The 24,075-nt window shown below is 53.5% G+C and overlaps 1 protein-coding gene across 2 annotated transcripts; it reads left to right on the plus strand.

The window, feature by feature from the left end:
* Positions 1-2,742: 2,742 nt before the first annotated feature.
* On the plus strand, positions 2,743-23,391 carry ODAD1 (outer dynein arm docking complex subunit 1). Of its 2 annotated transcripts, XM_059383994.1 has the most exons (16): positions 2,743-2,779; positions 2,976-3,032; positions 3,368-3,459; positions 4,660-4,759; positions 4,928-5,117; positions 13,259-13,381; positions 13,728-13,841; positions 15,997-16,064; positions 18,046-18,233; positions 18,386-18,520; positions 19,245-19,327; positions 19,429-19,597; positions 21,543-21,706; positions 21,816-21,919; positions 22,222-22,300; positions 22,377-23,391. In XM_059383994.1, exons 3-16 carry the CDS (start codon positions 3,390-3,392, stop codon positions 22,920-22,922), a joined length of 2,133 nt encoding a protein of 710 aa, XP_059239977.1. In that variant the 5' UTR covers positions 2,743-2,779; positions 2,976-3,032; positions 3,368-3,389; the 3' UTR covers positions 22,923-23,391. The 2 variants fall into 2 exon arrangements, with proteins under 2 accessions (XP_059239977.1, XP_059239976.1); XM_059383993.1 differs by lacking the exon at positions 2,743-2,779 and having other exon boundaries at positions 2,960-3,032; positions 4,663-4,759.
* The last annotated feature ends 684 nt before the right edge of the window (positions 23,392-24,075 follow it).

Here is a 24,075-nt window from a genome sequence, read left to right on the forward strand (position 1 = left end):
TTATCATGGAGGCTACTTTCCTAGTAGGGGCTGGTGGACCCTAAAGAGAAAACCTACCAATGCAGTGGAGAAATTTCAGAGGCAGTGCTAAGTGCTTTGCAGGAAATAAAACAGAGTGGAGGTGAGAAGGAAGTAGCGGCAGGGAGCTACTTTAAACAAGGTGATCAGACAAGGGCTCTGTGGGGTGGGGACATCTGAGTGGAGACCTGAGGACAGGAGTCATTTCAGGGCTGGAGGAAGGGGAAATGAGAGGCTGGAGTTCGAAAGAACAAGCTCAGGTTGTTTGGAGAGCAGACAGAAGGACCAGTGTGGCTGGAATTGGGGGGAGCTGGAGGGAGTGGTAGGAAGGGAAATTAAAGAGGGCCCTTGAAGACTAGGGGAGGAGCTTGGCTTTTATTCTAAGGGCAGTGAGAAACCACTGGAGGGTTTTAAACAGAAGTGTAGTACCAGGGACTTAATGTTCACTGTTATTATTACTTATTGTTGAATTATTGAATCAGGGTGGGATGTGATTACTATATACTTGGGTCTCTTGGAGGGTGTGGGTACTAGTAAAAAGTGAGGGACAGGGGTGCTTGGGTGGCTCAGTCGTTAAGCGTCTGGTCTGCCTTCAGCTCAGGTCGTGATCCCAGGGTCCTGGGACTGAGTCTCACATTCCCTGGGAAACCTGCTTCTCCCTCCCACTCTCCCTGCCTGTGTTCCCTCTCTTGCTATGTCTCTTTCTGTCAAATAAATAAATAAAATTTTAAAAAAGAAAAAGTGAGGGGCAGGGGATCAGGTGTCTGGGGTCCTGATAGGGAATTGGGAGCTGCAGGACTGAAATCCTAGGTTCTTGCAAGGGAAGGGAACTAGACTATTGGATGTCTGGTTATTTCAATGGGGCCAGAGCTAGGGGACAGGAGTGTGGTTGGTCCTCTCAGCTCCCTGAATGGGTGAGGGATGGGCAGTTCAGTGACTAGGCAGGTACTCAGGGGACCCCGAAGCTGGGGACCAGGACAGCAGTCTACAGAAGCACATGGGCTGGATTCAAATCCAAGCTGCTGTGCTCATTCTCTGTGATTTTGGACAAGTTACTAATAACCTCTCTATGCCTCAGTTTATCTGTAAAATAAGGATAGTCATAGTAAATCCGTCATAGGGTGGTTCTAGGAGTGTGCAGCACATAGTATGTGATTGTTATACCCAGCATTGGGGCCCTGAGTGGATTTAGTACTGGGGGACTCTAGTTCATAGTCTCTAGGATTTGGGGTAGGGGAAAATTCTTGGGTCCACTGGACATCAAGGCTAAAGTTAGGAGTGCAGAATTAGGGTCCCTGGGGACAGAGACTGGGGCTCTGAATTCAGAACCCAAGGAAGTTAGGAAGTCTGGGTCACTGAGGGAAAAATTAGAGGCTGGGGTGGGGGGGGTCATGTGCTCTTCATGGGAGTGTAGGCAAAGGGACAAGACCTGGCCCCGTTAGGAATCTGGAAACCAGGGGCTGGGGAGATGGAAATGTGAGTGAGGGAGGTGGAAAGCAGGAGGCTAGTACTCTAAATCAAATTCCCTGAGTGGAATCAGCCCAGATTTAGGTACCCTGGGAATGTAGGGTCGGGGCGTGGGAGGAGGTCCCTTAAGCTAGGAACCTGTGGAAGGGGGAGAATCAGGGAGCTGGAAGGCGGTAACGGAATCTCCCCTTCCTGGGCCTCCAGAGCTAAAAGCCGAGCTGAGCGCCCGCGGGAGGTTTCCTCCCACAGGAAACCGCAGGCTTCAGGCACACCCAGCCTGCAGGGAGCGGCGCCCACTGCCCGCCAGCTCGGGGGAGGCCCACGTGGGTAGCAGCCTGCAGCCCAGGAGGCGCGCCCAGCAGGGCGAGGGGGCGTGGCCAGACGGGGGCGGTACGAGGAGCTCGCGGCCCCGCCCACTTCCGCCTCTCAGTGCGCGGACCCAGCAGGCAAGAGGATTTTGGCGGCTTCGCAGGAGGCCGTTGGCCGCGCATGCGTAGTGGGTCACTGCAGGGACCTGAGTTGGTGGTGAGCACTCCTCCCCCTCACAATTCCCGGTGTCGGCACGGTCTTCCTAATGAGAGTCTTCGAAATAACGTGGTCGAAATAACATCTCTCAGGCCTCGTCCCGAAGGACCTCGGCCAGCTCCAAAGCCTTCCAGACGTTTCTCTCCCAACCCTGGCTCCATAGGGTCTTTCAGCTCCTTTCTCTCCCTCCCGAAAACACACAGCCCGCCCCTCACAGAGCCCCCCCCGCCCACCGATCCCCGTTAGCTCCTTCCAGACCTTCCAGCATCTCCCCACCAGGCCCCTCAGGTGTCCTTCTAACCACGCCCCTCGTAGGTCTGTGAAGCTGCGGCGTGTGCAGGTACCGGTGCCCCCTCCCCTCGGCAGCACCCCCCATAGTCTCACCCCATAGTCACCTCCCATTCTGGGTCCCAGCCCCGCCCTTTACGGATACTGTTCCGGGGTCCTTCTCTAGTCCCCCTCAGCCCCGCCTTCCGCAGGTACAGTGCTCCTCCCACCCGAGCCCGGCCCCTTACAGGTCTCCCGGCCCTCGGGAGCTGAAGCCCCGCCCCTCGTGGCCCGGCCAGCCCCGCCCCTCAGGGCACGCCCGGTCCCTCCCCTCACAGGACCTGCCCTCCTCCGCCCCTCGCAAGGCTCACAGCTCCGCTCCCGCAAGTTCTCCCAGCCCCGCCCCTCGCAGGGCTTTCCGCCCCTCGCAGGGCTTTCCGCCCCTCGCAGGGCTTTGCGCCCCCTCCAGTTCATCTGTACCCGCACCCCCCAGTCTTCTCAGGTCTTCTAGCTGTCCTGGCCCCTCTTCCCCAGCCTCCCCTCCCACGGCTCCTCCTCCCAGCGGTCCCTCCTCCCCAGCCTCCTCTTCCATGGCTCCTCCTCCCCAGAGGTTCCCCCCTCCCCAGTCTCCCATCCCACCGCTTCTCCTCGAGTCCTTGGTCCCACCCTCAGGCCTCATTGGCCCTTTATCTCCCCAGTAACCAGGCCACAACAGTGAACTCGGAGCACCAAGGACAGGGCAGGCACTCCAGCAGGTAGGGACTGGGCCTCGCTCCTCTCAGCCAGCGGAGGTTTTCCCCTGTCCGTGTCTCCTTCCACAAACAGCCACGCCTCAGAGATACCGCGAGCCTAGGCGGCCTGTCCCCCGCGCCAGACTTAGAGTTGAAACACAAGTCAAAAAATGGGAGAGGTGGGAGGTCGGGAGGGGCGTGGAGAGAGGCCTGAGAGGTGACCCCCTCCAACACATTGGAGGCACCGAGACTCAAAGATCGCAGCTGGTTCTGGGGTCACCTTCCAATTCCTAGTCCCTTGCGCTTGGTCCCCCACCTTCCTTCTGGATGTCTGAAGGGGTCCTGTGTCACCCCTGCAGGAGCCCCACCCGCTTGGCCAAGATGCCTTTGGGACAAACTTTAGGGAGCATCCGCTCGGAGGATGGAAGTGAGGCCTTCCTGGAAGGAATGGGTAATTCATACAGTCTTGCTCCTCGCCCCCCCCCCCGGCCTTCTTTCCTCCGTTCCCCAAGTTCCAGGTACTGTACTGCAGCACACGAAGGACGGGGAGACCTTCTAGCCGTGGGAATGGAGGTGGAGCAGGCAGAGGGGCTAGGCCGACCTGGGCAGTGGCACAGTCTGGGAAGACTTCCTGCAGGAGAAGTTGGAGTGGGGCTTGGAACTCTTCCCAGGAATTCCCAATGGGAGCAGGCAGGGAAGACTGTTTCAGCAGACACAACAGCATGTGCTAGAACAGGGTTTCTCAGCCTCCACACTGGTGGCACTTGGGATCAGATCATTCTTAGTCATGGGACTGTCCTGGGGAATTGTGGGATGCTTAACATCGTCCTTGACCTCTAGCCATCACTTGCCACAAGCACCTTCCCCTGCCCCGTCCCCACATCGTGACAATCAAAAATGTCTCCAGACATTGCAAACTCTCTGTGCGGGACAGAATGGCTGGTTGAGAGCCCCTGGGCCATGGGAGGTGGGAAGCTGCTGGACCAGACTCAAGAGGTGGGTAGGGTCAGATCATATGGGGTCTCGAACCCAGGCTGAGGAATTAGGAAATTATCCTGGAGGCCCTGGAGCTCCTAGGGAGCCCTGTGAGCAGGGGAGGGTCGGTGTCAGTTCTGGGTGTAGAAAGACCCGTTGGGGATGTGAAGGGAGGCCTGGAGGTTGGTGCGGAGGTTGGGGCAATGGTCCAGGTGGGACAGGAGAAAGCCTGAGCCTAGGGCCCAGGCTGAAAGTGAGGAAGCAGGAGGATGGGCAGGAGGACTGCCAGGTGATGGGGGCTGGAGGGGACGGAGGGAGCTAAAATGCTGTCCCCAATTCTTGGCACCTATCTTCAACTTTCCCAAGTTCCAGATCCTATGTGGCAAGTTCCCAAAGACCAAGAAGTCCACCAGGAGCGCCCTCTAGTGGGGAAGGGAATGTGTGCCAAACCTGGGGCAGGAGTGATGGGAAGAATCCTGAAGTCAGCTTGGGGTACTGGAGTGGGAAGGGGGATGGGAGCCGAGGTGCAGTGCCAGAGGGCTGGCCGGGCCTGGGTGTGCACTTCTGCTGCAGTTTGTGGAGACCCTGAGGGAGCCAGAATTTTCTAGGTCCTGGAGAGGAAGGGGCTGGGGCCTCCTGGATGCCTCCTGAGCCCCCTGGCTGGTCCTGCCCTCAGCAGACTGGGAGCTGAGCAGACTACAGCGGCAATGCAAAGTGATGGAGGGGGAGAGGCAGGCCTACAGCAAGGAAGTCCACCAGCGCATCAACAAGCAGCTGTGAGCCCACTGCCTGGTCCTGGAGCTAGGGAGGGGGCTCTACTGGGAGGGGGGTTGGGGCTCCCACTCCTGGCTCCAAGAGGGGGGAAGGGCCAGCCCTGCCTCTAGCCTTCAGTGATTCTGAGCTCCGCCCCTTGCTGGCTTGCTCCGCCCTCCCTGCCTGGGCAGTGAGGAGATCCAGCGCCTGGAAGGGTTGCGGGATAAACTTCAGGTGCAGATCAGCGTGGCCCAGAGCCAGGTCAAGCGGCTGCGGGACAGTGAGAGGCTGGAGAACATGGGCCAGCTGCTCAAGTGCCGGGTCCAAGTGCAGGCCGAGGTCAAGGAACTCCAGGAGCAGACCAGAACCCTGGACAAGCAGGTGGGTTCTGAGACCAGACGTCGGGGATCCCACATAGGGGCCGGGAAGGAACTGCTTTGAGCCTTAAATTCCTCGCCTGAGAAATGGGCTCATGGAAAGCAGCCACGGAGGAGGGTTACATTCAGCCTGTAGTGGGAATCTGGGTGCTTCCTGCTTAGCATAGTCCCCCACATCCCAAACAGGGGGCTGGTGTGGTTAAAGGGGAAAGGTTCACCCCTGGAGTCAGCAAAGCCTGCATTAGAATCCCGGCCCTGTCCTGTCAGAGCTGTGTGACGGAGGGCAAGACTTTACTTCTCTGGGCCCTACTTTCTTCATGGGCAAAAGGAGGATGCTGGTAATACAACGGAGTCTACAATAGGTTTTCAGTCCCACCTGCTTCCAGGTCTTGACCTTGGCAACAATGCAACTTCTGTAGGTCAGTGTCCCTTCAGGTTTTTATGACCATGACCTCTGGAGAGGCAGCTCACACACATGTGGATATAAACACACACATAGATCTCAAAGAGAAGTTTCACCAGGTAATACCGATGTTTCCTAGGTGGGATGCATTCTGCGATTTTCTATTCTAGTCTTGGTTAAAAGAGTCACTTGCCTAGACCAAAGGATTTCTTGCGCATGTTGGGTTACAAACAAGACTTTGAAGGTTACTTACATTGGTGGTCTGTATCATTTCCTATTTTTGTTGTAACAAATTACTACACACTTGGTGGCTTAAAATATAATACAAACTAGGGGCGCCTGGGGGCCACAGTCACTTAAGCGCCTGACTCTTGATTACTGCTCAGGTCGTGATCTCAGGGTCTTGGGATCGAGGAGAGTAAGCCGTGGGTCAGGGTCTGCACTCAGCATGGAGTCTGCTTGAAATCCTTTCCCTCTCTCTCTCCCAACCCCCTGCTCAAGCACATGCTCTTTCTCTCTCTCAAATAAATAAATAAAATCTTCCAGCGGCGGAGGACAGGAGTCCAAAACGGGCTTCCCTGGACCAAAGTCCGGTGTAAGCAGGGCTGTACCTCTTCTGAAGTCTTAGGAGGAGAATGTGTTTTCTGACTTCTCCGGCTTCTAGAAGTTTCTTGCATGGCTTGGTTTGCAGCTCCTTGCCTTGTCTGCAAGGCCCGCTGCAGGCAGCTGTCCTTCTCATGTGCGTGACTCCCACCTCTTCCTTCTCTGATTCAGACTCTCCTGCCCCCTCCTTCCACCCGTAAGGACCTTTGTGTTTATCCTGGGCCCAATATGTGGACATATTGGCCCTGTAGGAAGGCATCATTCTGTCTACCATATAGTTGTTTTTTTTTTTAAAGATTGATTGATTGATTGATTTTTTAGAGTGAGTGAGTGAGTGGGGGAAGCAGAGGGAGAAGGAGAGAGAAACTCAAGCAGACTCCATGCCGAGTGGGGAGCCTGACGTGGGGCTGACATGAGATCACGACCTGAACTGAAACCAAGAGTCGGTCGCTTAACCAACTGTGCACCCAGGTGCCCCTACCACGGAGTTTTCTTCCATTTGACTTTCAATCAGTTTGTTTGCTCTGCTCTCACAAGCTCCCCAAGATTCCTTTTGGAAGCTGAATTCTGATTCACACATGCCAAACTTCTGGCTGTTTCGTGATGTGCAGTGGCTTTGTGGGGGTTGGCTGCTGGGATTGGTTTTCCTCAGTCTTTCACGGAAACTCATCAGAGTCAGAATTTTATACCCAGGGGCACCTGGGTGGCTCTATAGGTTAAGCATCTGCCTTCAGCTCAGGTCATGATCTCAGGATCCTAGGATCGAGTCCCAGGTCAGCCTTCCTGCTCAGCGGGGAGTCTGATTCTCCCTCTGACCCTCCCGCTGTTTGTGCTCTCTCTTGCTCTCAAATAAATAAATAAAATCTTTAAGGAAATAGAAAAACAGGTACCCAATGGAAATATTATCTCTGAATGAGAGAGAACAGACATTTTCTGGCAAAAAAAAAAAAAAAAAAAAAGTAGACAACTTAGATTTTCACAAACTATGTGTGTTAATGGACCAATGTTTAAAATTTCCAATCTATTACTGACTGCTGCTTTTAGAAGGCTTGTGCCATTTCTGATGCTTACTTCAATGCTTGCTCTCATTTTCTGAGCCCATCACATCAGAGACTGATGACGGACGGTCCTTGGACTTACACCTGTTTATAGCACTGGTCTATGTAGAAATAAAAAAGTGTTTAATAACATTCAGCGTACATTCATGCTAAAAAATCTTAGGAAACCAGGAATAAGGGGTGCCTGGGTGGCTCATTCAGTTGAGGGTCTGCCTTCAGCTTGGGTCATGATCTTGGAGTCCTGAGATGGAACCCCGCATGGGGCTCCCTGATCTGCGGAGAGCCTGCTTCTCCCTCTCCCTCTGCCTGCCTCTCCCCATTTGTGCTTGCTTGTGCTCTGTCTCTCTCTGTCAAATAAATAAATAAATAAATAAATAAAATCTTAAAAAAAAAAAAGGAAGCTAGGAATAAAAGGACATTTCCTGAATTTGGTGAAGGGCAACTATAAAACATCTACAGAAAATATTGTGTTTGATAACAAAACATGACAAAGATTATCTTTGAGATCAGTAACAATATAAAAATGTCAGCTAGCACCACTTGTATGTAACATTGTGCTGGAGGTCCTGTCTGGTGCAGTACAGCCAGGAAAAGGGAAAAAACAATGTAAGCATTGGAGAGGAAGAAATGAAATTGTCATTGTTTGTAGATGATGTATTTGTGTACATGGGAGAGCCAGAAGAATCTAACAACAACTTATTGTAATTAATAAGGTCTTATAACAATGTGGCCAGGTACAGAATTAATATGCAAAGTTAATATTGCTCTGTATTAGCAATAACTGTTAACAAAATAAAAGAAAATATGCATTTATAATAACCAGAAGAAGTACCTGTGAAGAAATTTAACAAGTGTGCAAGACCTCTATGGAGTAAGTTGTAATATTTTATTGAGGGCTGGTAAAGAGGAGCTTAATAAGTGTAGAGACCTACACAAGGACTTGAAGAGTTAGTGTCATAAAAAGTCAGATCTCCAAATTGATGTATAAATTCAATGTAATCGAAACCAAAGTAATAAAAGTTTTTTTTTTCTTTTTTAAGGATTTTGTTTATTTATTTGACAGAGAGAGACCACAAGCAGGCAGAGAGGCAGGCCGTTGGGGGAGGATGTAGGCTCCCCGCTGAGCAGAGAGCCCGATGTGGGCCTTGATCCCAGGACCCTGAGATCATGACCTGAGTCGAGGGTAGAGGCTTTAACCCACTGAGCCACCCAGGTGTCCCTGAAAGTTTTTTTTTTTTTAAATGGATGGAACTGACAAGCAGATTCTAAGGTTTATATGGAAGTACAATGGAAAAGATGACTTAGACTGACTTAAAAGAAGAACAATGTGAAAGGATTTGCTGTATCATTTATCAAGATTTATTATAAAATTCTTACAATTGATGCAGGGTTAATCACATGGATCAATGGGACAGAAGAGAGTCCTGAAAGAGACCAAAGCACATGTGGACACTTAACATATGACTTCAAGAAATGGAAAAGGAGGATAAGGGTGCTGTGAAAATTAGATATTCATATTGTAAGATGAAACCAGACCCTTCCCTCGCCTCGTACCCCCAAATTAATTCCAGATGGATCAGAGATCTGAATGTGTGGAGGTGGGGAAGGATTTCTTAAATAAGTTATAGAAATCTCTACTTCTAAAGGAACAGATTGTTGCTTCCTATGGAGGTTAATAACTTGTTAAAAGAAACATAGTGTGCAAAGTCATGGAATGGAAAGTTACTTGCAACATGTATAGCTGACAAAGGACTAGTAGCAAGAACATGCAAGGAACTCCTACAAATTATTGAAGAGTCAGCTCAATTGTATTTATTTTGCTTGTATTTTTTAAAAGATCTTATTTATTAGAAGGAGAGAGAGAAACGAGTGGGGGAGGGGCAGAGAGAGAAGCAGATTCCCTTCGAAGCAGTGAGCCTCATGCGGGACTTGACCCCAGACCCTGGGATCATGACCTGAGCTAAAGACAAACACTTAACTGACTGAGCCATCCACATGCCTGAGTCAGCTGAGTTTTTAAAAATAGAGGATTTGAGCTGACACATCACAAAATAAGAAATTCATTTGTCCAATAAATGTAGGAATTACTCACCACTCAATAGTAATCAGAGAGAGGCAAATGAAAATCACAGTGAGATTCCATTGAACACTCACCAAATTTGCAAAAATGAGTGTCCCAAAATACCAAGTGTTGGGGAGAGAAGCAGCAAGTGGGAACACCTAATGAACTGTTGTCAGGGGTATATAAATTGTCACATGTATTTTGAAAAGATCCCCCCCATTATCAATTACATTTACTGATAGACCTACACTGTGATTCGGGGCCGCCCCCACTCAGCATGGTCACCAGAAGCAGTTTTGGGTTCCACCTGACATTCACGCTCACAGGATGCTCTGGCTACAGAACTTGGTACCAGGTTCACTTTGTAGGGTGATGGAGGACAGGAAACAGCAGCATCTTGGCATGAGAGCATCAAGCACACCTTCCTTGAACATCTAGGCACTGCTGCCATGAGGATAGGGTCTAAGTCGAAGCCCCCACAAGGAGCACACTCAGGAAATACCCTGCAGGGGCGCCTGGGTGTCTCAGTCAGTTGAGCATCTGGATGTTGATCTCAGCTCTTGATTTCAGGGTCATGAGTTCAAGCCCCTTGTTGGGCATGGAGCCTACTTTAAAAAAGAGGAACCCGAAGAGAAACCAGGTTTCTGTTTCGTGCTGGTCATATTGGCCCTTGAGATCTATGAGCCCAGCTTGCAGTCCTTCTAGTCCAAAGTAGTTGACCAATCAGGGGTCATTTTTATAATAAACACTGTTGCCTGGGAACAGAGCTGGAATTCCATATTTACCTTAACCCAGTGTGTTTCCATGGAAACCGTTTCAGAAGAAAGTAAGCCAAAGTCACCTTCTAAGAGAAAACAGGTTTAGATCTGTTGTTAAAGCTCCCTCCTGCCCCGCAAGTACACTTCTGAGCACGTGCCACAGAACCAGGATTCACGTGAAGGAATGTTGAAAGAAACATTACTCACTCTTGCTACTCCAAACCGGAAGTAACCCAAATGTCCGACAGGATTTGAATGAATAAATAAATTGTGGTGCATTTTATCATGAAATAGTATACAGTGATGAAAAATGAATGAATCACACACAGCCATGAGGAAGGAAGCAAGGCATAAAACATACAGGAAGCATAATCTCACTGACATAAAATATAAAATCAGGCGAAAATAAACTTTTGCTTAGGAGTGCATATATGGGTGATAAACTATAAAGTTTAAAAAAAAAAAAGAATTCCGCTGGAGGAAATATGGTAGACTGAATAATGGTCCCCACCCCCACACAAGATGTCCACACTATAATCTCAGGAACCCGTGAGTATGTTACTTTACATGGCAAAAGAGACTCTGCAGATGTGAATAAGGATTTTGAGATCCAGGGGTTACCCTGGATTGTCCAGGTGGACCCCATGTCATCGCAAGTGTCCTTAGGGGCGAGGTAGGAATGTCAGAATAAGAGAAGATGGAGAGGGTAGATGTGAGGAAGAGAAGCCGAGGTTGGAGTGGCCACAAGCTAAGGAATGCATAAATCAAGGAATCCAGCTTCTAGAAATTGCCTGGAGCTTCCAGAAGGAAGGCAGTGAGTGTGCCACCCCCCCACCCCCCGCCCCAAGCTCCTTCCTGGGGACCACACTCAGCGTGTCAGCCTCCAGCTGCTAGTTTTTGCACCGTCTCTGAGCATCTGTGTTTTATCCCAGTTTATTTTCTGCATCTGTCAGCAAGTGTTGTCCTAAGGTATCAGAAAAGCCTAAGAGGGGTTATTTTGGGGCCAGGGGAATGCTATACATTGTTTCCATTAAAACTAATGGTAATTCCTTCTTCACTTTCTGCCAGTTTGGCTTATGAAGGGTCTCATAGGAATGCTGTAGTTTCAAAGAATGGGGAAACCTGTATTCTCCTCTTGGCTGTAGTGAATATATCCCAAGGTGACCTCCCACACCCACTGTGTACTACCCGCCCTTTCAGTGGGGGTAGAACCTGTGACTTGCTTCTGGCCAACAAAATACAGTACACTGGGGAGGGGACTGAAGGGAGGGAACGACATTCTCTTCATTGGGTGTGCTCTATTAGACTGGCCCTGCGTAGATCAAAGACAGGTGTTCTCTGGCCAGCCTTGAAGGTGCAAGAGGCCATCCCACGGAGAGAGCCACCTGGCAGGGGACCGCGCAGTGCGTCCCAGATGAGACCACAGCCCTCTGTGGAGAGGATCCAGCTGAACTGTGCGGGACCCCTGACCCATGGAAACTTCGAGATCATAGATGGGTGTTGTTTTCAGCCACCAAGCTTGGGATAATTTGTTTTGCAGAAAGAGGAAAATGAATACAGTGGTTACTTCCAAGCTGCCAACAGTTTAACTCATGTAATTCCTAAAAATGGAACAATCAGCTAGCTTTCAAGAGCTGTCCTGGGGTCCAGTCTTGTTCTGCTAACAGATCTACTTTAAATAAACCAGTGTTTTCATCCTAACAACCTAGAGACCATTTGAAAAAAAGAGAATATATAAGTAGAAAAAAACACACAAAAACCCCCTGTATTTCATTCTCCAAAGCCATAATTACTTGCCTGTGGGATGTTTGTGCCTCTGGGTCTTGGAGTCAGATCGGACTGACCACTCATACTCCGTGCTGATTTCTGGGCAGTATTCTCTTTTATTTCTTTCTTCTTTTTGTAACTGAAAATTTTACTCGGATAATTCAGTTTCACATGCAACTGGAAAAAGTAATAGAGATTACTTGTACGCTTGGGCACTTTCTCCCACTGGTCACATTTTTGGGTATTTGGTTTTTTATCACAGCAACAGCTAAAAAATGCTTGTTCACAAAGATGTGACTCATCGAAAGGGACATAGCACTACCTTGTGTTGAACCTGTGAACTGCCTTGAGCCGTAGCTCATGTGGTGTCTGACCATGTTGGTTGTCTCCCTCCAGACTTAAACATTCTCGTGGTGCAGACTTTGAGTTGGCAGTGATGCTGTGGGGTGGCGGGGGGCATGTGTTAGTTTTCTAGGGGATGCTGTTACTAAGTACCACAAACTCTGGGTGGCTGAAATGACAGGAATATATTGTCCCACTGTTCTGGAGGCTGGAAGTGTTGGCTGGGTGGCATTCTCCCTGTGTGCATGTCTGTCCAAATCTCCCCTTTGTGTAAGGACACTGGTCATATTGGACCAGGGTCCCCCCTAAGGACATCATCTTAACTGGATTATCTCTGCAAAGACCCACTCTTTTGGGGTATTGGGGATTCACACTTAAACAGAAGAATCTGCAGTGGTGGGAGTGTGGGCTGTGGACAGGACATAAACCAACCCCTAAAAGCACACAAATTGGCAAGCCCAGTTTTTTTTTTTTTTTTAAAGTTGGGCCTAGAGCCCAATATGGAGCTTGAACTTAATGACCTTGAGATCAGGACTTGAGCTGAGATCAAGAGTCAGACACGTAACCAACTGAGCCACCCATGTGGAAAACACAGTCTTCAGCAGTTCATGTATTCATTTGATCTGCATGTTTTATTGAGCACCTACTTTGTAGGTTTTTGTGGAAAACAAAGTCTGCTCTCGTGGAGCTTCCAGTTTAACTAGAGAGATGCCTGGCCCCAGATACATAATGATGAACATAGAAACGAGGACAGCTTCGGAGAGGTTTCACCCATAACCAGACCCAGGCATTCTAATGACGTCGGTGCTCATTCTCACCATCTCTCAGTCTCTTGTCTCCACTTTGTCTACTGGTCTCCTCCTCCCAGGACCCCCCGTGTGCTGGGGAATATGATCGTGGAAGTCTCAGAGCCCCACGCATCTAGCTCATTTCCCCCAATATACCGGGAAGGGATTGAGGCTGGCTGGGTGCCTTGTTGTGACCGGAAGCCAGAACCACAGGGAAGGTTGGGCATCATTAGCAGAAGGGTAGGACAGATGCCTGGGGCCACAAGGATGGGAGGGGACAGCTACACTCAGCCCCTCACCCTTTCTTGGCTCCTCAGTCTCTCCACATTCAGCCAACAAGTAGGCATCCTCCTCTTTCCTCCAGATCCAGGAGTGGGAGATCCGGATCTTTGTCCTAGGTAAGGAAGTCAGGGCCCCGGGGGTCATCCTGGATCAGAAAGTCAAGATCCGGCAAAGGATCAAGATTCTAGAAGACCAGTTAGACAGGGTGAGAGTCAGCCTCTTGGCTCTTTCCAGACCTGATCTCTGGGTGTTGGGGGTTAACTGAGCAGGAGCGAGTTCCATGGAATTCAAGTTCCAGGAATGATGGACCAGATTCCAGGAGGGAGGTGGGCCTGAAACACGGGGCTCCCAGAGAAGGATCAGGAGACCCGGTCCTGGGTGGATGGAGGGTTCCCAAGGAAAGGAGAGTGGTGCCGAGATCCTTAGGGTGGCTGGGCAGCGCTTTCAGTGTCTCCAAAGTGGGAACAGGCTCTGCCTCTGACACTTGTCAGAGCATGGAAGAGGGAGGTAGACCAGGCCTCAGACTTCTGTACACCCCGACTCCCCACCAGGTCACGTGTCGCTTTGACAACCAGCTGGTGCGCAACGCGGTGCTGCGGGAGGAGCTGGACCTCCTGCGCATTGAGCGTAACCGCTATCTGAACGTGGACCGCAAGCTGCAGAAGGTCAGTGGCCCTAAAACCCGGGACCCCTCAGCCCAGCCGGGGGAGAGGAGAGGTTGCAAGGTTCACCTTGCCAACTCCAGCACGGTGGCCTCAAGTGCAGAATCGGTCGGAGTCCTAGGTTTGATGTGGTCCAGGGGGAATGGAGACCTCGAGAAGGTTCTGGGAAGCCTCTAACAAAAAAAAAAAAAAAAAAAAAAGCAGCCTCCTTCAGACTTGCAGAAGCCAGAGATGTCATTTTGAATATCATCGGCCAGGACAGTCAATGAGCAAGCAAGACCGTTTACATTCTGTGGGCATCTCCGTAACTGTTGGTGTCCCTTCCCTTTTTCTTCCACCTTCGCTTCCCTGGAAGGATAGTACAGAGAACTCCAGCCTTCACCAAGACTGATCATTTGCCATATTCTCTCTCTCTCTCATTATTATTTTTTACCAAAAAGGATTTGTTATCACCATTGCTGAACTATGGAGAGCACACTGCAGACACTATGCCCCTAAAAACTTCAGCATGTTTTGGTCCTAAGAATAAGACCGTTTTCTTGCAGAAACACAGGGCACTTATCCAAGTCAGGAACTTCGATGTTATTACAATTCTACGTAGTCCCTGTTTAAAGTTCTCCAATGGTCCCGATGACGTCCCTTACAGCTAATTTGATTTTCCTGCTCCAGGCTCCCAGCCAGGGTCCCACACTGCATTTGGCTGTCCAAGGCTCTGTTCTGGAACCATCCCTCGGCCCTGCTTTGTGGTCACGGCTTTGACATTTTGGAAGCCCGTTGTGTCATACAAAGTCCCTCGACGGGTCTGTCCAATCTTCACGATGAGATTCGTGTGGTGTGTTTTGGGAGGAATAGCACAGAGGCGATGTTGTGTCCTGGGGGCTCATTAAGTAGGAGGCACGAGATGGCCATTTATCCCTGTGATTGAGGTCCACGTTGATCCCTGGGTCAGCCGTGGTTCTCCAGTGAGTTTTCCCTTGGTGAGGAGTAAGTGGAGATTCTCAGAGACCACGAAGATATCTTGCTCCCCGACACATTTCCACTCCATTGCTGGGGACTCTGATAATGATTCTTGCCCAATGATTATCACTGTCATGCCGAATGGGGGTCTTTTTTCCCCCACCTCTCTTGTTTCTCCTATGTGTGTAAGAGAGCATACATAAGGAAGAGCTTCTCGTCCTCCTCTGGGTATTTGTGTGTTATCGGTAAGCATCTGTGGGTTCTTCCTTTACTGCATGGAAGTCATCATGCGTGGTGATGTTCAACTCGTCCCAGATCAGGGAGACAAGTCAGTGGAAGCCAGTAGGGCCCTTCAAGTTGGCTTCTATGTGCTTTTGATGTGCCCCTGGTTTTTTTTTTTTTTCTTTTTTTAAAGATTTATTTATTTATTTGAGAGAGAACAAGCACAAGCAGGGGGAGTGGCAGGCAGAGGGAGAGGGAGAAGCAGGCTCCCTCCTGAGCAAGGAGCCTTATGGAGGACTCAATCCCAGGACCTTGGGATCATGACCTGAGCAGAAGGCAGATGCAAAACAACTGAGCCCCCCAGGTGCCCCTGAATACATGAGACTTTAAGAGGATTTCCCAAGACAAAACTATTCCAAAAGATATTCCAGAGAAACACCATTTCTTTTCCATCTCTTCCACTTCGATCCCTCTTTGTGTGTGTGTGTGTGTGTGCTCGTATGTTCATATATGTGTGTACGTGAACGACTGTGCGTGTACATGTTTTATTTGCATATACGTATATTGGATATCTATCTATACACACATACATCACATGTGTGTTCAAATATATATATAATTTCCTCCCTTCTTTCTCCTGAAAAGAACATTTTTTACCCATAATACTGCAAAGACATTTCTTTGGAACTAGAAATCAGGTTCATGTGGTCACCACTGCGAAATTCAAGCACATTTCTGAAGCGGACCACAAAGTTAGGTGGTGCTCTTAGGGTTTTGCTGGGAGAAGCCCTCCGAGCCAGCATCCCAGCTGTCAGTTTCCCTGCCCATGTACTTGGTACCTCTTAGGATCCCCGCCCCCACCTGGCGGCTGTTAATGGGGAAGGTCCACACACCTGGATGGCAGAAGAGCTTCGGGGCTGAAGGGAGAGTCCTACAGGGAGGAGGCTGTAGCAAGGACATTGGTTTTGTTCTCTCGCAGGAAATCGAGCTTCTGCGACACATGGTCAGCTCCCTAATGGTCTCCTCAGCGGCTGCCTACACCGTCAGGTAGGGCACCCCCCCACCCCGCCCCCAGTGCCCCCAGGCCTCCAGGGAGCTCATGCACTATGAACCTTGCCCTAAGGCTTTGGCGGGAGGGGTCAGAACTCCAGGAACAGACTGTCACAACCTGTTATTTTTTTATAAGGTGCCCCTTTCCCCCCTCCACTGACATCCCAGGTCCTCGGGCAACACTTGTTGGCCGTGTGGACCCACTTCTTTGGGTCCCTCCCCGCCCCCCCTCCTTCCTATCTTTCTCTTTCACTCCCTCCCTCCCTTCCTTTCCTTCCTTTTTTGCTAAGATGCACATAACAAAATTCACCATGTTAAAATGTACAGTTCAGTGGCCTCTAGGACACTCGCTTCTATCTGGGTCCAAAACGCTCTCATCACCCCAAAAGGAAGCTGGTACCCAATAGGCAGTCGCTCTGTCTTCCCCAGTTCCCTGGAAACCATTGGTTTCCTTCCTGTGCCTACCAACTTCCTGGTTCCAGGCATCTCGGGGCAGCGGGACTGTGCAGCATATAACTTGGTGTCCGGCTTCCTTCACTGAACATAACGCGTTCAGAGGTCACCCATGTTGTAGCCTGGATCAGTCCTTCCTTCCTTCCTTCTTGTGGCTGATGCTGCAGTTTTTTGTCTTTGGTCCACCGCGACCCTGTCAGAGCCCCGACTCCATCTGGTGGCTTCTGCTCACGCTCGGCTTTGGCTTCATCCGAACTTGACCTTCAGAATGTGACCTTCTCTGGCTTCTCTCCGCACGTCCTTCTAGTAGCAGCTCCCTGCTCTTCCGTTCTTAGCTCTTCCCAACTCGGCTTCAGAGAGAGAGAATCTGAGTGGGCTGGCGCCTCTCTTCTGCCAAGTGCCACCCATGGTGGCCTGTCTGTGTGGTGAGAGCCTCGACCACTGCTCTTCCAGCCGATGGGGCAGGGGTGGGGGGCGCTGCTGGGTACCAGCACAGGGTGGTCTCAGCCAGAAGGCAGGGCTAGGCATCGTCTCCTGGGCCTCCTTGTTGGATGACCAGAGCAGGTCGCATCCCCTCTCTGAGCCTATTTCTTCCACTGTGACATGACGGTAATGACCGCACGGCCTGGCTCTCAGGAAGTCGGGGCCCCTCTTCCCTGCCCCTCGGTTTGGCATGGAGCCCAGGGCACAGAAAGAACTGTGAGTCCTAATCCCTGAAGGACGGCCACCAGCACCTGGAGGGGTCATTGGAAACAAGGCTGGTGGCCACCAGGGGAGGCATCCCATCGAGGAGAACGGGCTGATGTGCGGAGGTCTTATAAAGGAATTTGACCGGAACAAGAAGCTGGAGCTCTGGATGGAGGCAAGGGTGTGAGGGTGGGAACTAGAATGGTCCATGGGCAGGGACATGAGGACACTGGCCGGCTGTGCTCCCAACAAAATGACCCTCTGACTGTGATCCTGTGTCCTGGGAAGTAGGTTTGGGACCCTCGGGATTTGCAGGGAGCCGCCCTGTGTTCAAAAGCTTAAAGGCCACATTTTCCCATGGGCAGGTCAGAAGGGGCTCAGTGACTGAAGCTTCTAGAGTGTCCCCATACCCCAACCGCGCTGGTGATGTCATCCACCTGCCCAACATGAGGCCCCGAATAGTCCAGGCTCCTTATATTTCCAACCACATGACCCCCAAACTCCAGCACCATACCTTCTGCCCTAGGTCCACCCCGCTCCCAGCCGAGTATGACCTCTGATGGTGCCCTCCTCGCTGTCCAGCCTCCTGTTCCCGGGCCCACCGTTGGCCCGCAGTGCACTGCAGCAGTGTCCCATCAGTCCCTTCCATGGCCCAGCACACCCCCCAGACCCCCGATTCCACCTCTTCCCGCCTGCAACCTGATACCCCTCTGGGAACCCAGAAAGTTTTCTGCCTTTTGTGACCTCGGGGAAACTGCAACCTGATTCTGCCCGCGCCCTGGGACTGATCCCAGGCTGACCCCGGGCTCACCCCCCCACCCCCCACCCCCACCGGCAGAGAGGAGGCCAAGAGCAAGATGGACCTGCTGCGGGAGAGGGCGGAGAAGGAGGTGGCCCAGAAAGACGCGGAGGTGCAGACCCTGCAGCGGCAGATCGCGCACCTGGAGCAGCTGCACCGCTTCCTCAAGCTCAAGAACAGCGATCGGCTGCCGGACCCCGCGGTCGTGGAGAAGCGCGACAAGCGCGGTGAGGCCCCGGCCGCGCGCCCCAAGGGCTCGGGATCTCCACTGGGCGGAGCGGGCGGGGCGCGCGCGGCCTTAGCTCAGCAACCCCCCAGACCCCGCTGCCCGCCTCTGGCCGCCGCGGGTGCGGGTCTCAGCGCCCCTCCCTCCCTCCAGCCCGGGAGGTGGCCGAGGGCCTCCGGAAGACCTCCCAGGAGAAGCTGGTGATGCGCTGCGAGGACGCCATGAACAAACTGTCCCAGCTGACGGGGGAGAGCGACCCGGACCTGCTGGTGGAGAAGTACCTGGAGAGTGAGTGCGGGCCGCGCCGGCGGGGCGGAGGGAGGGGGCCCCGGTGCAGGACCCCCGCGCTCCCCCGCCCGCCCCCATCGATTAGGCGCAGGGGCTGAGCTCCGTCACCGTCACCGAGGGCCTCCGCTTGGGCCCTGGGGACTCCGGCACCTGCGCTGGAGACTCGGGGCGTCAGGCGCGCCCTCCTCGCCCCTCTCCGCCCGCCCCGCCTCTACCCCTCTAGCCCTCTCCCCAGTCTCTCTCCCTCCCCGTCTCGGGCCTTCTGAGCCCTTCCTTCTGTGTGCGTCTCCCTCTGGCCTGCATCTCTCAGTCCCCTCCGTCTTTAGGTCCGTTTGTTTCTGGGTGCGTCTGTCTCCCCCCTCCCTCCCTCCCTCACCATTCCGGGCCTCCCGGTCTCTCTCCACATCTTCCCTCAGCCTCTGTGTTTCTCCCTCCGGGCGCTTGTTGCTGTCTTCTCCCGGGTCCTGGGCTCTCTCCCTACCTCTGCTGTTTTCTCTCCCTCTCCTCTCTTCCTCTGTGTCTCTGCGCCTCTTAGTGTTTCTCGGTCTTTCTTGATTTTGCCGCCGTCTATTTCTCTTACTCTCACTTGCTCCGGTTTCCTCTGTGTCCCCTCTGGTTTCCTGGACCTCCGTCTCTCTTTGTCTCTGCGTGCTAGTGTCTGTGTCGTCTTTCTCAACATCTCTCTCTCCCTGTCCTGTGCGTCCCTCCCGACCCGCCTCTCCAGTGGAGGAGCGCAACTTCGCCGAGTTCACCTTCATCAACGAGCAGAACTCGCAGCTGGAGCATCTGCAGGAGGAGATCAACGAGGTGAGTGAAGGTCCCCTCCACCCTCCGCTCCTCCTCCCCCATCTCCTCCGCTCCTCCGGGAGCGGGCCCCCCTGGCAATGGGCACCTGCCCTGCCCCGCAGATGCAGAAGGCCTTGGCGAGCACGCGCGCCAGCGAGGATTTCGTGCGCGCGCAGCAAGAGCAGGAGAGGAAGGACTTGGAGCAGCGCGTGGACGAGGTGCACGCGGAGGCCCTCGGCGTGGAGGCCAACTTCCAGGACATGCGGGGGCGGCTGGAGAAGCTCAAGGCCGGTGAGCGCCCGGCCCAGCTTTTTCCTCTGGGAGGATGCGATGAGCCTCCCCAGAGGGCCCAGCCCGCAGCCAGCCTCGGGGGAGGTGTTCCACAGCGTCTCTGTGTGCTGGCTTGTCTGTCCATCCCAGATCCTTCCTGCCGTCCATCCTGCCGTCCTTCCAGAGTCCGGCTGCCCTGGGTTTGCAGCCAGCTCCATCATTTGGGAAGCTTGTGTGTGGTTTCCACGGCCGAACCCCCCTGGCAATGAGATGGCAGATGACAGCTTGGGGGGTGGTCGGGAGAAGTGGGTGGGTTCCCCGCTGGGAAGTTGAGAAGGTGGGGGTGGAGGTCAGCCTGTGGTCACAGTAGGGGCTCTCCTACCGGAAGAGCCTCTTTTTCTCTGTCCTGACCATGACTGTAAGGGCTGCAGGGAGCCAGGTGCATAGTGAGAAGGGCCCCCAAGGGCAGGGCTGGGAGGGACACCAGCAGGGCAGCTGGGCACTCACTACCATCCCAGGGCCTAGGACAGCAGCGTGGGAGCCTCAAGGTTGCCGGGATTGGCTGGGCCCCTGGACAGAGTGAAAAGGTAGGGCCCTTTGTTAAACAAGAGAGCAGAGCCCCAAGCCCAAGGTGGGAGCCTCCTGAATGTGGGCGCCCTGAGCTGTCGCATCACCTGCTGCTGGCTGAAGTGGGCTCTGCCAGGGTGGCTGTGGGCTTCCTGGAAGCGGTGATGCTTGAGGCTGATTTTTTTTTTTTTTAAGATTATTTATTTATTTATTTGACACAGAGAGAGAGAGACTGAGACATCATAAGTAGGCAGAGAGGCAGGCTGAGAGAGAGGGGGAAGTAGGCTCCCTGCTGAGCAAAGAGCCCAAAGCGGGACTCGATCCCAGGACCCTGGGATCATGACCTGAGTGGAAGGCAGAGGCTTAACCCACTGAGCCACCCAGACGCCCAAGGCTGATTCTGAAGGATGAGGATTTCACTGAAAAGTTCGGTTCGGGGGTGGTCCCAGCAGGTGGGGGCAAGGCCTGGAGATACGTGCAGGAGTGTAGGCTCTTTGTGTGGAGAAGGGGAGCAAGGGTGGGAGTGGGAGGGGGAGGATGGCAGATTCTAAAGAGGTGCTGGGCTGGGACACTGGGGAGCCATGGGAGGGCTGTGAGCAGGAGAGGCCATGGACAGGGGTGTTGGAAGAGGAGGAAAATGGAGAGGAGGGATGGGACCCAGCGGTATCAGACAGATGGGCAGTGATTGAGGGGGTTGCACAGGGTCTGGCCTGGGAGGGGTACTTGGGAGAAGAAGTGGGTTTGGGGATGCCCTTGAGCCCAGCGTGAGCATTGTAGAGGGGGGGATGTTCAGGGAGGGACCCCAGGGGGAAACTACATAGGAGTCGGGAGCTTAGGGGGAGGCAGCTCTGGGGACAAGTGGGGGGAACGCAGTGCCGTGGGCTGCAGATCTGTGTCAAGGTCACGGGTGCTTTCTAATGTCATTAACAATAGCCAGTTCGCCTGAAAGAGTGACTAGGTACAAGTGGGCCAACTAGGTACAAGTAGAGCCAAGGGTGGGTCATGGCAGTGGCCGGTGGGCCAGCCAAGGGCCACAGCTAATCAGCCGGGTGCAAGTGGGGGCCAGTATTGAAAAAAACAAAGGAGGCAGCCTTGGTGGTGGGTGGCTGGCCTCCGACCTCTCCCGTAGAGCACCCACAGGAGTGCCTCTCTGGGGTCGCTGGGTAGGATGGAAGTGGGGTGTTTCTGATGGAGCTGTGTGAAGGAGGCCTTTGAGACTAACTGAACAAAGTGAAATAAGAAACAAAAAGAAGAAGGCGGCCTAGAGAGCTGGCAGTGCTTTTGTCAGCTTTTCCACTGACCTCCCGCGATTTCTGCCTTCTGTGGTTCTGAGCCCCGTGGCCAGGCCCCAGGGGCTAGCAGGTCTGTGACAGCCTGTCCCCTCCCCCCACAACCTCAGACCTCCAGCAGCTCTTCACCAGGGCCAAGTGTGACAACACCGTCATCGAAGACCTCCTGGGGGTTAAGACCCACATGCGAGACCGGGACATTGGCCTCTTCCTGGGCCTCATCGAGAAGCGGCTGGTTGAGCTCCTGTCCGTGCAGGCCTACCTAGATTTTCAGGTGGAGAGGCGGGAGGTCCCGGGGGGCGGGGGTGGGGTGGGCAGGGAGCCCAAATCTTGGAAGCTGGGGCCTTGGGGATGAGCTGACCACGGGTTTATCCACCTTCTAGAACTACAGCACCCCCAGCTTGGTTAGCACCGCCCTCCTGGTTCTGGGCCAGAGCCCTGAGGACCTCCCGAAGAGGATGGCCGTGCCCCAGCTCCCTGACAACCAGTGAGGCACGGGGCAGGAAGGAGGGCAGCGGAATTCGGTTCCATGGGGGCCGAGGGGACAAAGAATGAGGTGGAGGGTTTGGGGAGGTGGCTCTTGGGTACCAGAGGGTGAGTGAGGGTGCTCTGGAGGCACCTGAAGGAGTTGGGGCTCCAGAGGACTGAGCTGGCCCCAGGTAGACCAGAAAGGCCAAAGGCCGCTGTGCTGGCCAGAGCGTGGCTAATGGTCTCCGTCCATAGCAATGAGGAGCTCTCAGCCTTTTGTGGCTTCGAGTGTCCTCCCTTCCCGCCTTCCCCCCACTTTAGGGAGGACACCCCAGGCTTTGAGGCCAAAGAGGACGCCCCGATGAGCAAGGAAGAGCTGCGGAACCAAGTGACAAAGCTGGTGAGGATGGGGGCCTGCCGGGCTTGGGGCCGGACCTCAGCCTCCTTCCGGGGACGCTGACTCGCCTCCCCCGCAGCTGGAAGCGCGGGAGCTGGCGCGAGAGCAGCAGCTGAAGGAGCTGGCGGACACCGTGCGGAAGGTCGAGAGCGCACCCAGCGTACCCAGCCTCTCGGGCACCCAGCGGGTCTCCTCGGGCTCACCCGTGGGGATCGCCAAGAGCCCCAGCATCATGCCCAGCTCTATCCTGAGCCAGAGGACTAGTGGCGTCCTGGCGTCCAGTGGGGGCCGTGCCACCGGCTCCAATGTCGGCCGGGTCACCTTTGGTGAACCCAGCTCAAGTGTAGGCCACGTGACCTTTGGTTCCACCAGCGCCATGGGGGTTCCGCTCTCCAGCCGGGCCTCCACAGGGGGCCATGTGACCTTCAGGACCTCCAGCTCTAGTAACTACCTGGGGTCCACCGGGTACGGGGTGTCCAGCGGTGTCCACGAGAGCCACGTGGGCGTGGAGAGCAGAAGCATGGGGTCGGAATTGAGTGGAGGCCTCGGGTCCAGCAGAGGCCAAGTCTCCAGCCCCCGCCACACTTCCAGCACCCACCGCGGCTCCACCACCAGCAAAGATTAGGGCGCCACCCCCCCTGGCCCCGGGGCTTGACCTCCCTGTCTCGAGATTTCCTCATGACTCTCCATGTCTCTCTTGCCCCATGGCTGTCTGCATCTGCCCAGCACTGTGTCCCCGTCTGTGTCTGTCCACGCCTCACCACCTGAGACCTCAGCTCTGTCTCCTGGCCCCTTTGGGTTCCCATCCCGCCTTTCCCTTCCTGTCTCCCAATTTCCAGTTCTCCCAGCTTCCTGTTAAGAGTATCTCTGTCCTGGGTTCGCCTCTCCCCAGCTCTGCCCTAACCTCCCCAGCTGTCCTCCCCTGCACCCCACCTCCTGTTTCTGCTCCCGCACCTCTAATCCCTGCCCCTGTCTGTCTTCCAGGCTCTCCTTGTACCTCATGTCCCTATCTTTGTAGCTCCTCCTTCCTCACCCTCCCTGGGAGCCCTGGGTACTAAGCATCGGGGCAAGAACTGGAGGGTCAGAGTGAGCTGTGACTGTAGGAAATAAAGGTCAGAGCCTGACTTTGACTCCATCCTGGTTACAAGTGTGTGTGGGAGCAAGCTTGAGACATGGCAGTTTCCTCTACCTCCAGCCCGGAAATTTATGACCTTTTCCCTATTCCCATTCATTCATTCATTCATGCACTCATTTAATATTCATTTATTCATTTTAGAGAGACAGAGAAAGAGAGAGCGTGAGTTGGGGGAGGGACAGAGAATCTTCAAACAGACTCCCCACTGCACGGGGAGCCGGACGCAGGGCTGGATCACACGACCCACGAGACCACGATCTGAGCTGAAATGGAGAGTCAGACGCTCAACCGACTGAGCCACCCAGGCTCCCTCCTGCCCCTCCCACCCCCTTTTTGGAGACTGTCACATTTCAGGCTCTAATGAAGACTAGGATGTATCAGTCAGGATAGGCTGGGTTATGCGGTAGTAACAAACAAGCCCAGGATCTCAGTGGCCTCGCGCAGCAATGGCTTATTACTTGCCAGTGTTACTGGTCTTTTGTGGGTCACCTCGGGGCTCTGTCCCACATCCTTCTTGTGACCCAGGCCAAGGGAACAGCATCTCTCTGGAGCGTTGCTGGTTCTAAAGCACTGGGAAGAGGAAGTGACAAAGCCTCAGTGACTTATAGCTTCTGCCTAGATCCGAAACATGTCACTTGTGCTC

Source organism: Mustela nigripes, chromosome 17 (assembly GCF_022355385.1).
Source record: "Mustela nigripes isolate SB6536 chromosome 17, MUSNIG.SB6536, whole genome shotgun sequence".
NCBI classification, from domain to species: domain Eukaryota; kingdom Metazoa; phylum Chordata; class Mammalia; order Carnivora; family Mustelidae; genus Mustela; species Mustela nigripes.